Genomic DNA, 14,391 nt, shown 5'->3' on the forward strand with positions numbered 1-14,391 from the left:
CAATCGTATATGAAGGGCGGTCTGTAAACTATATGGTAACCTGATTCCAATATTATATGTCTGATGTAAATAGGGCTACGTATATACAGTATGTGAAAGGGAAGCAGAGTCCTGTCATGTCCATATTGAATCTATAGAATGTGTCAAGCCCCCTGCTGAGGAATGTAGGAGTTCCCAGTATGTAGAATGAAGCGTCTGCAGAACTCAGGGCAGAGTTATTGCATAAAATGGCTATATATATATACACACAGTCCTGCTGCATGTCAGTGACTATATGTGGAGAGCATGTTATCATACTGCCAGCGTAATAGATTCCCTGAATGTACAAGGTTATGTTCTACTTTATAATGCTACATATTCAGATCCCTATAGGTGCATTATAAGGTGCTGTATTACTAGGCTGCTGTAACATACTGAAATTTCCCCACTGTGGGACTATTAAAGGATTATTTTATCTTATGCCTGGTCTCTGCCAATAACTATATCGCATAAGGCCGTATGTGGTTATACTGATACCATATAAAATAGATATAATAGCTGTCAACATTTTATTGATTCTCGTGGAAATGAAGACAATTGGATCCTATAGAAGCAGAGTCATTGCTAGCACATATCCCACCGAAGACAATGACGTAAATGGCAAACCTCTCCGCTTGGGGTTTAGACCTACTTTACACCATGTCCCATAAAAGTGACTCATTTCTATCCCTGTCACAGCAGGTAAGCCATAGAGGTAAATAGTGAAGACCAATAAAACTGTTTGCTTTAGGGTGTGAGACAGGTGTGACTCAGTGTGTATATGTATATATATATATTATAGGTCCGTCTTCAGTACTGACATTTAGGGTGACACCTGTGTTGACCCTTCCAGATGTTTTTCTGGAAAAAAAAGTTCTCAAAGGCAGGTCTATTACCCCAAAAGTTGACTTAGCTAAAGTGTTGTGGGCCCGGGTGCAATCTTTTGTCCGAGGCCCCCTACCTCATCCCTACAGTGAATTCTTGATAGTGATGGTTACGGGTGCTAAGGAGTTTAATCCACCTTAGTGTGGTTCGGGGAATCTGTGAGTCTCCTTGGTTTATGGGCCGGATAGAAGCTGCAATCTCAATACTGATGCCAGTGCTTATGGGCCTCCCTAAGGCTCCTGGGCCCGGTGCAACTGCACCCCTGCTGGAAACCCCAACTTTCCCTGAATTCACTTCAGTGTGCGGGTTTGCTAACATGTGGCCAAAGCAGTTTCCAGTCCCTCAAACAACATTTCCGATCAATGATTATCAGACAGTACAGGACACATCTCCCACTAAACCAAGATTGCCTTGATATGGTTGTCCCCCTGTCTTCAAGGTTACTGTTCTCTACAAGGACTGAAGGAGACAGCTTCAGTAGGAGTCACTGCAAGTACCAAAAATCAGTTGAGGCCATTCAAGTGGCAGAACAGGGCAGGACTGGTAAACTAAACCTATTACATAGTTGACAATCTGGGTGTTGGTGAGAAGCACAAACAATCCTTTAAGGGAATGTGTCACCACAAAATGGCCTTATAACCAAGTTTGCATGTTAAGCATATCTTTTATTTTCCATGGAAATATCTATACTATATCCTGCAATTTTCTCTCTGGCAACTAAGCATAATAATAGACTGACACTTGCCAAATCTGTAGGGCTTTTCTTTGCACAGACACATCATTACTTCACAGACAGACAGGATTACAATAGAAGATAACACCTCTGGCTGACCCATCATTTTATACACGACTAACAATAGATCACGTCATGGCTTATTTACTCCCTTTCATACTCAGGGCATGACTAGAAAACTCTCATAAACCTTAATGAGTCAGCTCCAGTCTATTGCTACGTATGGCCATGACAGTGCAGTAAAGCAGATCACTAAATGCTGTTTACAGAGTAGAGGAGAAGTTCAGGCAAGATGGTGGCCCTCATGTAGGTTTTTGCTGTCCGCTTGAAAAGTCGGACATCTTTGGGAACGGACAGTTAAGGACAGGCACGGACAGTAAAAGAAGGCACCCGATGTCCATTTAAATGAATGCAAAATGTCACGGACACAGCTAGAGTCTGATGCTAATGTCCGCGCAAGATATTTAACAGACATTAGCAGCGGACACTAGCGGTCGGACACTGACGGTAGTGTGAACGCCCCCTTGATGGTACCTTCATGTGTTGCAAATGGCGTATTTTATCACCTGTGGTTTGCAGCAAAAAATTTGTAGTGAAAACCTTGTCCATGTGGATTCTGTGTGATATTAGATTTGTGTCTTTAGCGTTGGAGTTGCAAGACTTGTGACTACCTTGGTTGGTTTTGTTTGCAACATTCAATAGACTGCAAAGTCCTCTAATCCCCCTCCTCACCAGCCTACGTCATGGAGGATATCGGAGTGGGGTTTTTTCAAACTGGTTATTGAATGGAAAATTGTACTGACCGTATCGATCTCCGGTTGCTCCCATAGTCGGGTCCAAGCTGGTCTCTCTGGGCACATAGGGGGTACTTGCTCGGTCCATCACCAGTGGATGACTGAGTGTTATAAGCCAATAAGGACCCTGAATGCATCAGGATGGGAGCAACGGGGATCGGTAAGGTGAGGATTATCTCCACTAGTTAGTTTATGCTATCTTACCCTCTACTACCAATTGGACAACTCCTTCAAGGAGGCCATACAGCCTTGGGGAACTTATTCCCAAGTGCTTATTAATCTGTAAGTATCATTTGACCCTGTTTGCTGGTGGAACACGATGTCTCTCAATGAGCCCCTTTGACTAGTTGGGAGTGACTAGGGTGGTCGCAGGCTACCTTTACGCAAAGTCAGCACATTACGAATTTTATATTTAGCTGCAGAACTGCAAACATTTTCCCTATATGTTGAACCAGGTAAGAAAAAAGCAGAAAAAAATGCAGCAAAAACTGCGTGAAAGTCGATGCAGAAACAAAACGCTGCGCTCTGCAGCGTGTTTTAGCCATGGTTTGCTACGTGGGGCTTAGCCTTAAAGTACTTTGTGTCTTAACGCTAATACAAGATTAGAGAAGAAGACTCAGTGAACAGTAGGAGAGAACCCCTGTCTGTACCTGTCATATAGCGGGGAGTCTGTCACTACGAATATTCCTCCACCGCATTATAAATGTGATAGTCCAGGAACCTTGACTCCTGACGTAGTATGTCCAGTAGACACTAAGGATAAGCCATCAATCTTTGAAACCGGATGACCCCTTTAAGGTTATAAACATCCAGTATATTAAGGGGTTAAATAACCAGTCTCTGTTTCTTGTCCATTTATATATTTACAATATTCTACCTATCAGGTGTAAGCATATTACATATTACATATCGTGTATTGATATGCACTTATCTGCTATTTCAGGCCCCTTGCTGTGATGATGATGATGATGAGGAGCCTGAAGATTCTTCCGCGAGACCCGAAAACATCTGCAAGCATTGTGTGTCCAGATGCAGGTGAGCCACTGACTAACGCACATTGCGCTGCTACCTAAATGCCACTGTGCGTGTGACAGCGGCTAACCAGCCTCTTGGAATGGCGCTACCACTCCTGACACGAAGGTGCGGCTCACACTCGCTGGTTTTTGGACTCTCCATTCCTTTCTGCCGTTGGATAATTTTAGTATTCCAGTATAACCTCTCTCTGCTCGCTGTGGTGATGGGGTAGGATGTCTTATACAGTATATTGTCTCCAATTAGTCAGATCTCCGCAATGATGTTCCATATTCCCTGCATGTTAGATGAAAATTGTCACCAGTGATTTGAAACTTGCATAGACAATCCATTATGAGTAAGTTTACTAAACTTTTTACGCCAGTTTTGGCGTGTTTTTCGACGTGTAGCTTTTTGCACCGCTTTCTTTTTCCTGAGTTGTCTTGGCCCAGAAAACCGCCGTGAGCTATAGCAGACATCTATACCAAACCTTGTCTGGCATCGATTTCAGTTCTGGCACACAAGACCTCCCAAAATACACCAGAGTTACCCCTCGTTCATATCTGTGTTTTGTAATGCGTTCAGGGAGTCCACATGGGGACTCCCGAATGGACTACTAAATGCATTTGCAAGCGGTGTGCAGTGAAAGCACACAGACCCCATAGACTATAATGGGGTCCATGTGCTTGCCGCGAGATCTCCGCACGGAACAGGGAAATAAATTGTAAAGTGCTTTGCTGTCGGCATGTTCCCTGTGGAGATCTCGCAGCAAGCACATGGACCCCATTATAGTTTGCAAATACATTCGGTAGTCCTTTTGGGGAAGGGGGGTCCCCATGCGGACTCCCCTGAATGGAATATCAACGCAGATGTGAACGAGGCCTTATTAAGAGGCCAGAACTTCCTAATACATTTGCCACCAGCACTTGCTATATCAAAACCGGCACACGTTGGACTGGTCTCTGGTGGCGGGCGGTGCAGGCCCTCAGTCTACAGCAAGAGTCTTAGGTATTGCTGTAGTCGGGGGGGTGTTTGATCCCTGTGCCCGGCTGGAGGAGCCTCTGATCCTTAATAGTTAACACTTTACCTACTGGATTGGTCATTTATTACACTCATGCTTCTTATACTTTTTGTTTTCATTGACACGTTATGCACTTAAAGGGATGATGTAAAAAAAATAGGTCAAATTTTTAAAATAAAGAAAAACTTTCTTCTCTGGCTCATACATTACTGTTACATTTCTAGTATTTCTGTCATTTGTGTCTTGGGACATATATTTAATAAACTTAATTGTGGAAATATTACTCTTGGTATTTTTTTTTACTTTTTATTTCATGTTTTAATATGCAGTAAATATATGTCGTATTTTAGGCCCGTAGGACAACCACTTCACAGTTTACGTGGATTCAATGACAGCAAATTGTCATCTTCGTAGAATAACTTTTTTTTTTTTTTTTTTTTAAATTCGCCTGTTTTTGATCATTTTACCAGCAGAGGGCAGCGTGGTAATCGAAACTGTATTATATGTGTGATAATAACACAAGCGTACTGAGCATCATACTCTTATATTGCTAAAGCTAAACAGTGTAACTAAGAATTATTATTATTATTATATGCAGTTTTTGGCACAATTGTTATTGCTGTTTTGGATAAAATAAGAATTGTTTGTATTTTTAGAAATACCACAGCTTTGGAGAAGAAAAAGCTCTTTTAAAAAAAAAATAAAAAAAAAAATGTAGATTTGTGAGCCCCATATATGTCTTTGTAGAATGGGAAGAAATCCATGCAACCACATACAAGCTCCTTGCAGATGTTGTTCCTGGTGGGTTTTGAACCCAGGACTCCAGCGCTGCAGGGCTGCAGTGCTAACCACTGAGCCACCGTGTTGCCCCTAGAAGAAGAAGCTCTTGTGAACACCGGTTATGGTTATAGTTGCCATTCCTGAAAGTTTTCTTGGCGGATCATTGGTTTCCATTATAACGGAGGACGATTGACAGGGCGTAGGCTGGATTATATATCACTACAAACATCCTTTATAAAACTCAGCAGTCACTATTTTATGCTGCCCTTAGGGTAAGTTCACACACAGTTTTTTGGTCAGGGTTTTGAGGCCGTATCCTCCTCAAAACCCTGACAAAAAAGATGGCTCCCATTGAAATCAATGGGAGCCGCTTAGGTCTTTTATTCCAGGAGCCGTTTCTTCCGGCTCCCAGCAAAAAAGCAGCGAGATGTTCATTCTTCAGGCCGAGTCGCCTCGTGACATCCACCTGAAGACACTCCCTCCTCGGACTAGGCCCTAATCCGGAGCGGAGTGCGCGGCTGGATGCCGGTACAGTGTATCGGGTCTCCATCTAAATCTGAATATCTATTGAGATTGTATTTGTTACGAGAGACTGAAACTATTTGTCATTTATTATCCATTATGCTCCAATTCCTACCGCCAGATACTATATACGTAGTATTACTCATAACCCTCCAGGGCTAGCTGACCTCACATGCCTCGAAAGCTAAGCACGAGTATCTTAGTAGTCATCCGCATGTGTCGCCCCTTCCAAGTGTAACACATTAGACACTTCTTATACAATGTAGTGCGAGGGAACTCCATATAATAAGCAGAGCTACATATTAGTCAGCCATTTCCCGAACATGACGTGTTATCCCGAGCAGATCCTTATCGGTACATGGTGAGGTCACCATTGCAGGGTTACGGGAAACACTATCATTAGTTACATAGGATTCTGTGACGCTATGAGGATTGTCAACTGGTTAAAGGGGTTGTTCAGCATTACAAAACTATGGCTGCTTTCTTAACACAAGGCCACTCCTGCCAATGTGTTGGACAAGCATGGCATCGTTTTTGGCTTTGTAATCCTGGACTTTATTCACATTCGAGGTTGGGTTACCTTAAATATTTTGCTTCCTCCCAAATGTCCCCTATATAATTACATTACAGTTGGCTGTGCGTGACAATGTTAAGATGGGATGTATTCATGAAATGGGGCTAATGTGCCACCCAAAAAATCCGGACTGATTCGCAGACACAAAGTATACTAGAATGTTCCATATTCTTACACTTTGATTAAAGGGAACAGGTCATGAAAATTTGGGACATTGAACCTTCAGCATGTTCTTAAGGATCAGTGTATGGTAAAGGGGCCTACCAACTCTAGGGGGGTTTAATAATAAAGCCCCAATTCTTACCAAGTGATGTTCCCTTAACGTATGTGCACGGAAGCTGAAGTCTACTGCGCATGCGCAGGTATCCCATATATCAATAGGCAGTACAGCTTTCTCTTCCCCCTGGCTTTTTGGAACATTAAACCACCAGTCCAAACACAAGGACCTGCTTATGTTTAGTGACCTAAAGTCATTTGACAAATTGCCTTTAAGCGCCATATTACTGCAATATGGAGCAGGTCCTACTTGTGTCCACATATGCTGCGCAGACTTACCCATACAAGTGTAGGGGATCATACCAGTCTCTGTAGGATCTGTGAGTGTGGAGGACATACTGACGCAATACAGACATGTTTTATTGTGGAATATGTATCCGTTTGGTCACGCACTAAAATCCACTACAGTCATGTACATGTAGCCTAAGGCCTTATTCACACATCAGTGTTTTGCATCAATGTACAGACTACATAGAAGTAGGATATAATGGAAAGGTTTGCTCCTCTTCTGGTTTTTACACACAGACACTGACCAAAACATTGACATGTAAATAAGGCCTAAAGGTGACCTGTCATCTCTCCTCATAAGATAATCCTTTAATAGTCCCACAAAATTTCAGTATGTTACAGCAGATAATACAGATACAGGATAATACACAGTAATATATTACGGAAGTAGACACATATGCTGAGAAGAGAAATATTACTAGGAGACTCATGTTTTTGTTTCCCCATATAAGGCCCGGTTCACATCTGAATTCGGTATACCGTTCGGGGAATCCTCTTGGGGACGGAATACCGTAGGCAGTATGGAGACTTACAAGTCATTCCTGCTCCGCTAGGGATTCTGGTAAGTCTCCGTACTGCCTATGTAGGCACACACTCTCCCTGATGTGTACAATTATCCCCTGACCCTGGTCTATAGTCTCTCACTCTGCCAAATCAGTATCCCTGCGCTATGCTGAGGAGGCCCAATAGGCCGAAACAGCGCTGTCCATAGCTGGGAATCTGTTCCTTTTGGAATAGAAATACTAATTTGGCAATGAAATCCGCATCATGATAGTAGGCTTTATAAGTGAGTCATGCATGATGTTAAGGATACTGCCCTCTAGAGGGCGGCGTACAGAGTGCACTGTTCTCCTAATTACATCCTAGAGAATAGTTTTGCATATTTTTTACCCAGAATCCCTAGCGGAGCAGGAATGACTTGTAAGTCTCCGTACGCCTGTGTAGGCACACACTCTCCCTGATGTGTACAATTATCCCCTGACCCTAGTGAAATGGAAATAACAGAAAATTATTGCCATTGAGAAATATGATTCAAACAAAAAAAAAAAAAAAAGCCCTTATACAGAGAAATAATAATAAAAAAATAAATAAATAAAGAACTGAGGTCTGTTCATTTAGGAGTTAACTATGCAATGCCTATTGGGAGTCGCACATTTTATGGACTACATATTCTCCATACCGTAATTCGCATTTGACCCAAACACAAGAAGATAAAATTGTACTCTTTTATTACAGAAATAATCATATGTGAAAAGTTACACGGTACTCTAAATGGATGCGGTGAAGTTTGTTTTTTTCCTTTTTATTTTCACATTTTTAATATTTCAGCTTTTCCCCGCCTTCTCTAATACAAGTCATATATTTCATAGTATACAGCTAGGGATATTTCGTTCTATACATCTGTATCAAAAGAAATGTATAATACAAAATTATATAAACAATTAGATATATACACATAATATATAGATAGAAATTTTTTTGACATGATGTAACTTCATATATAGAGATAACATTAGAGTCGAGGTCCTTGTCGTCGTTGACATAATATCCTTCAAGTCCATAAGGTATCCAGCGAAGGTAAACCTGTAAAATATGAACGGACAGGAGATTAATAGGCAAGAAATCATAACTTGTAACCTCGGCCTTGTGATCCAATTGTGCAAGAAAAGTTATAACTAGAAACAATTGTTTTTATTGTAATTTCTGATGTATTAATATTGTCTGTTAAGCAGGAAGAGGCTCCATTTGTGCATTGATTTCATAACAGTGTAATATTTCATCTTTCCTGAGGGGGCGCTGCAGCATCATTAAACCCTGATACAATATTGCACCATAGATTACGGCCAATTGCTAGAGTTACCAGCAGATGGCGCCCTGTGATCAGTTTATTATTGGGCAACCGTTGCAACAACAAAAAAAAAAATTCTTGCGCCCCGCTGGGTTTACATTTAGATTCAAGTAACGCTTTAATGACGACAGATCCGTGATTCACTAACACGCCAGTCACAACTATTCGTGTGTCTCCAATACGGAGCTACCATATGAATGTACACACAGTGCGAAGGTGTCCATTGCAAGTAGACACAGAAAACAACCAAAATCGGTCAACTTTTGCTGAGGCTCTTCTGCACTTTTCGCCATGTGACCCCTGGGGGTTTGCACTACAAAGGTTGAAACCTGCAGAGGACCTGGGGGCTAAAGCGCTGCGGGAAAAACAGCGGCAAGAACGCATCACAGTTCTTCCTGCAGCGCTTTGAACAGAAAGTTTTTGGAGTTGTCCTCTACAGACTTTCTGTTACAATCATATCTACGGGAAAGCCGCCAACATTTCCGTAGATATAATTGACATGCTGCGATTTCCAAAAACGCACCGGTTTTGGAAATCGCAGCGGGTCTGCGCTGCGGTTTTAAATGCAAAGTGGGCATGGGAATGGTATGAATCCCGTCCACTTTGCAGTTACTGTAAACGCCGCGGGCAAATTGTGGCGTTGCCGGCCCATGGGGCCCTGGCGTAAAGGGGGTTTTCTGGCTCCAATCCGCAGGATAGGTCATCAGTATATAAATCTGTGGCCGTCCGGTTTTCAGACCCTGAATGTGTTCAAGTGCTGGAAGCTGCAAGTGAATGGGCGGCATGTGCGGCGCGCAGTGGCTTAACTAAAGTCTTGTGGGCCCCGATACAATCTTTTGTCCAGGGCCCCTACAGAGAATTCTTGATAGTGATGGTTATGGGGGCTAAGGAGTTTAATCCACCTTAGTGTGGTTAGGGGACTCTGTGGGTCTCCTTGGTTTATGGGCCAGATGAAAGCTGCAATCTCAATACTGATGCCAGTGCTTATGGGCCCCCCTAAGGCTCCTGGGCCCCGATGCGACTGCACCCCCTAAAGTTACGCCCCTGATAGCGCCGCTCTTTTTCAAGTAATAGGAGAGGCGCTGCAGTTCCCTAGAACCACTGATATTACTTGTATAGGAGCAACGCTGCACATGCCGCCCGTCCACTAGCAATTTTCAGCAACCAGAGGCTGCCGAAACAGATAATCCGTGCGGGGTTTGGCATAGGACTCCAACTGATCAACTTGATCAAGCCAAGCCATGAGGTCTCCATTCACTGACAGAAAGCAGAGGAAATGCTGAAGCTTTATTACATCCGTTGCACAAATTCCATTACAGAAGGAACAAGCTTGAGTTATGGAAAACTAAAAAACCCCGCTAAGAAGCAAAATGTAATATTCCAGATTTAATTATATTAATTAAAATATAGAATTATCATCAAAACAGCCTGAGGACGATCGATGCATACTTGTGCCACACCTAGCCTGGATCTGCTCATGGATACAAGGAAAATCTAAACTTATTTCTGAATACCTGAACTAGTCAACAGTCCAACATGGAAGGGCCCCAATCCAAAAATTTGTAAAGCGCCCCTTACCTACATAGTAGCATTTAAAATACTGGTATATTTTACATAGCAGGGGCCCCTCTTAGGGTTCAGGGCCTGGTAGCTATTGCTACAGATGTATCCCCTATAACTATGCCCCTGCAACATGGGTCGGGTGCAACATGAAATGGGTGACAGATAGGGTTAAGTGATCGGGATCGAGAAAGATCGGATCCAGATCGGTGATCGAGCAAATTTCACGATCAAGATCGGCTGGAAAATGATCGAAAATCGGATTTTGAAATCTCAAGATCGGCTCAACCCCACTGTATATATAATATATAAATAGAGTTGAGCGATCGGGAAAGATCAGATCCCGATCGGCGATTGAGCAAATTTCACGATCAGGATTGGCTGGAAAATGATTGAAAATCGGATTTTAAAAAAAAAACAATCCTGAAATCTCAAGATCGGCTCAACCCCAGTGACAGATCTAGATGTAGGGTCCAACGGCTACCCTTCACTTGTCACATTATACATCATCAATGAATAAAATAATTATGTGCAATTTTTTTGCCCAATTAAATTTCCCCAAATATCACAATTCACATGTGTTTGGTCATTCTGAAGCTTTGCAAGAAAAAAAAGAGCAACATGCAGAAAACACCCACCACCAAAAGAGGAAGAAGCAGCGTGCAGAGAGCGAGCGGGGTCACACATACACACCCTCAGGGTTCCTGGTAGAGAGAAGAGGGTTCTGTAAGTTACGTGGATGACCTGTTAAATGATTGGGCGTGGATCGTGGAAGAGAATCGGTGGGTCCTAGAAAAAATAAGAGGTCGTCATTTTACCTTTAGAAGACACGGCCACTGACATTTAGGAGTATCGGCAATGGGATAAGAGGTTGGGCATTTACTTTGGAGAATTCCTACTTCTTAAAAGGGTTCCTTAACAATAAATCGATCACAGCTGTAATCTGTGAGGAAATCTGGTGGTAAGTGTTCTGTTTCCCTGCAGCGCCTCACCAGGTGAAACCAAGCATTACATGTTACCCAATTAAAATCAGTGGGTTATTTGTGTAATGCAGGACACAACAGGTCCTCCAGAGTGCGAGACACTCTTTCTAGCTACTCTTCATTAGGATATCGAATAGGCTCCGCCCATGATGCACTTGCATCAAGGCCCCGCCCATGATGCACTTCCTGGCCAATTTGCAAATCTATAAAATAAGGTCATCTCTGCAGTACTCCATTGGTTGTTGGTCACAAAGATATGTTTCTACTCCTATAAGAGTCCCCTACACTGCACGATCATTGGTCTAGGAGGCATTTTGGATCTCACACACAACCTTTAACCATGGCCATCACTGATTCATATATTACCATCTACATACATGCAGAGCTATCAGGCAGACGGGTGTGCATACCTCTACTTCTGTGCGGTCCTTCCCATTGTGCGCTACTATGATCAGAAAAAGACTCATCGTCTAGTCGTACTTGGCCATTTGTGACTGTAGAACCGGTCTGTAGGATGAACTGTTGCAGGTTGCACTGTCTGAGGTCCTTATTAAGATCCTCCAGCTCCTGATTTCTTGCCTGTGGATAGAAATAACAGAATCCCATTATTTCTTCATATAACACAATACAGTAAGAACACAACCATCGCCAAGAGTGAGCAAGAGGTCTGCAAAAAACAGAAACAGGACCAGATTCTGCCCATCTTGTACAACCTCTTTAACCCGTCAAGGACCGTACCCATGCAAGCAGTTTCTAGTCATACTGACATTTCAAATTACCAATTTTCTTATTTTTTAATTTTTTGGTTTTTTTAAACCATGACTCTGTTGGCATCAGATATGAGCCTTCCATAAGGTGAATGGGGACCAGTGAATATGATGTGAGCAGAGCCGTAGTTATACAGTATGGTAGACATGTGATGATGGTTTCCAAGGGTAGAGTTTCTAGAGAGTACTACTGACCAGAGGTGAACCCAATAGTCTCATCATGTTTCTAGAAACCAATGTGGCTTAGGCTGTAAGCAAACAATGGAGGACCACCAGCCTGCCAATTCTGGAAAGTTGTAGACGTCTTCCACCAGAACAACAGGTCATGATCTTAAAAGTGGCTCTCCATGGATGGAACACTTCCATTTGTCTACTGTATATAAGGAAATAGTCAACGTTGACCATTATCCTGTTGACCATTGGACTTGAGTTGTTCACTTTGGACCAGGTGGTGGAAGGTGTCATGGTGCAGGTTGGGGGTTCTCTAGTTGTACAGCTTTTTCAATGTATCAGAATCCCATATGGAAACAAAGACTATAGAAACATGCAAAAACAATTCAGGCCCGGTTCACATCCGGTTTCCGTCTGGGGATTCCACTTGGGGTTTGCGGCATATGAGGAAAAATGCTGCAAAGTAAGAATTCTTTCAGATAGAAGGGTTTATTTTTGTCAGTTAACAAAATTATGGTAACTATGAATAAGAGAGGAATCTAAACCATATCAATATTTGGTGTGACCTTTGCCCTTTGCCTTCCGTCCGTTCTTCTTGGTACACTTGCATACAGTTTTTCAAGGAACTTAGCAGGGAGGTTCCAAACATCTTGGAGAACTAATCTATGGATGTAGGCTTGCTCCAATTCCAGACAGAGTGGATGATGTTGAGATGAGGGCTCTGTGGGGGCCATATCGTCACTTCCAGGCTCCTCCTCCAAAGGGCAAAGGTGACACCAGATATTGATGGGATTTACATTCCTCTTTTGTTCACTTTGCATTTTGTTAATTGACAAAAAAAAAAAAAAAAGTTCTAGCACCAGGGAGAACATATAGAGAAAATAAAGAAGAATCCGAGGAAGATGTCCGCCTCAAATTCCTCTTTACCTTCCCATGTCTGAACAGATTGTATCTACATGTATGGAATGGACTGTATTACACTCTGCCCCAGTAGTTCTACCTCTGCAAAAAAAAAAAAAAACATACCCGATTTCAAGTTGTTTTTTTTTGTTTTTTTTTTTGCTGCAGTGTGGAAGAGTTATTCCAAAAGGGGCCCAAGGAGCGACAAACCTGGAGACGTCATATGTAAGAAATAAAACCCCTAGAAGTCTCCCGAGTCAGGATCACTGCCAACACACCTGCTTTTGTGGGGTTGTGACAAGTTTAAAACTCTGTACATCCCTTTTAGGCCTGGTTCACATCTGCGTTTGGTATTCCGTTTGGGGAGTCCACTTGGACTTGCGTTATTCTGAACGCATTAAAAAGTGGTGAGCAATGAAAGCACAGGGACCCCATAGACTAGAACGGGGTCCATGTGTTTTCTGTGCAGTGTCCGCACGAGTCATGCGGAGACAAAAGTACTTTTGTCTCCGCATACGGACATCGCGCAGAAAACACATGGACCTCATTATAGTCTATGGGGTCCATGTGCTTTCATTGCTCACCGCTTTTTAATGCATTCGGTATTCCGTGTGGGAGGTCCCCGAGTGGAGTCCCTGAAAGGAATACCGAACGCAGATGTGAACCAGGAGTCCGATGCTGAATGTACAAGTGTTAAAAACATTATGAAGTGTCTATGGCAAGAGAATCCACAAGAGGGAGCAACAGAGTGAAGAGAATGCACCTTTCAAAACCAGAAGGTGCCCTTCATCTACATGTAACAGCCTCTATTACTAAGAACAAATACTACAGAGATTATTTTGTAACATCAAAAGCCGTATCTTATTCAGCCTGCAGATATGGACTTATTTCTTTGACTAAATAAGCAACTTCAATTGTGATTAAAAAAAAAATCTATAAATAATTTTCTCTCTTTATGAGCCTTTACTTAGTACGGCTAAGACCAGGAAAAATAAAACAAAATCAGATAAACTTTGAAAATATTCTTTTATTCAAAGGGTAAATACTAGATAATAATGACTCGTGCCGGGGAAACATTGGTGCAAAGCTCAAGTTTCACAATAGTCTGTATATCTAGTGTAAAGTGCAAAATAAAACCCCAAAAACTAAAAAAAAACACTTCACATTTTTCTCTAGCAATGGAAGCAGAACTTAAAGTGTGCGTGGGGGAGGGGAGGGTGTTCTGGTCCCAAATTCACAGGATAAAATCCTCGGTATGT

At 42.4% G+C, this 14,391-nt stretch overlaps 1 protein-coding gene across 1 annotated transcript in view; it reads right to left on the bottom strand.

Annotated features, from left to right (window-relative positions):
• Positions 1-8,253: 8,253 nt before the first annotated feature.
• LOC142213163 (ras association domain-containing protein 8-like) overlaps positions 8,254-14,391 on the bottom strand; it is a 41,815-nt gene continuing 35,677 nt past the window's right edge. Inside the window, exons 4-6 of the mRNA XM_075281392.1 lie at positions 11,705-11,873; positions 11,005-11,100; positions 8,254-8,486 (exon numbers count right to left, since the gene is read on the bottom strand). Coding sequence (XP_075137493.1) covers positions 8,455-8,486; positions 11,005-11,100; positions 11,705-11,873 — 297 coding nt within the window. The 3' untranslated portion in view covers positions 8,254-8,454. The remainder of the gene's footprint in view (positions 8,487-11,004; positions 11,101-11,704; positions 11,874-14,391) is intronic.

Source organism: Leptodactylus fuscus, chromosome 7 (assembly GCF_031893055.1).
Source record: "Leptodactylus fuscus isolate aLepFus1 chromosome 7, aLepFus1.hap2, whole genome shotgun sequence".
Classification (NCBI taxonomy): Eukaryota; Metazoa; Chordata; class Amphibia; order Anura; family Leptodactylidae; genus Leptodactylus; species Leptodactylus fuscus.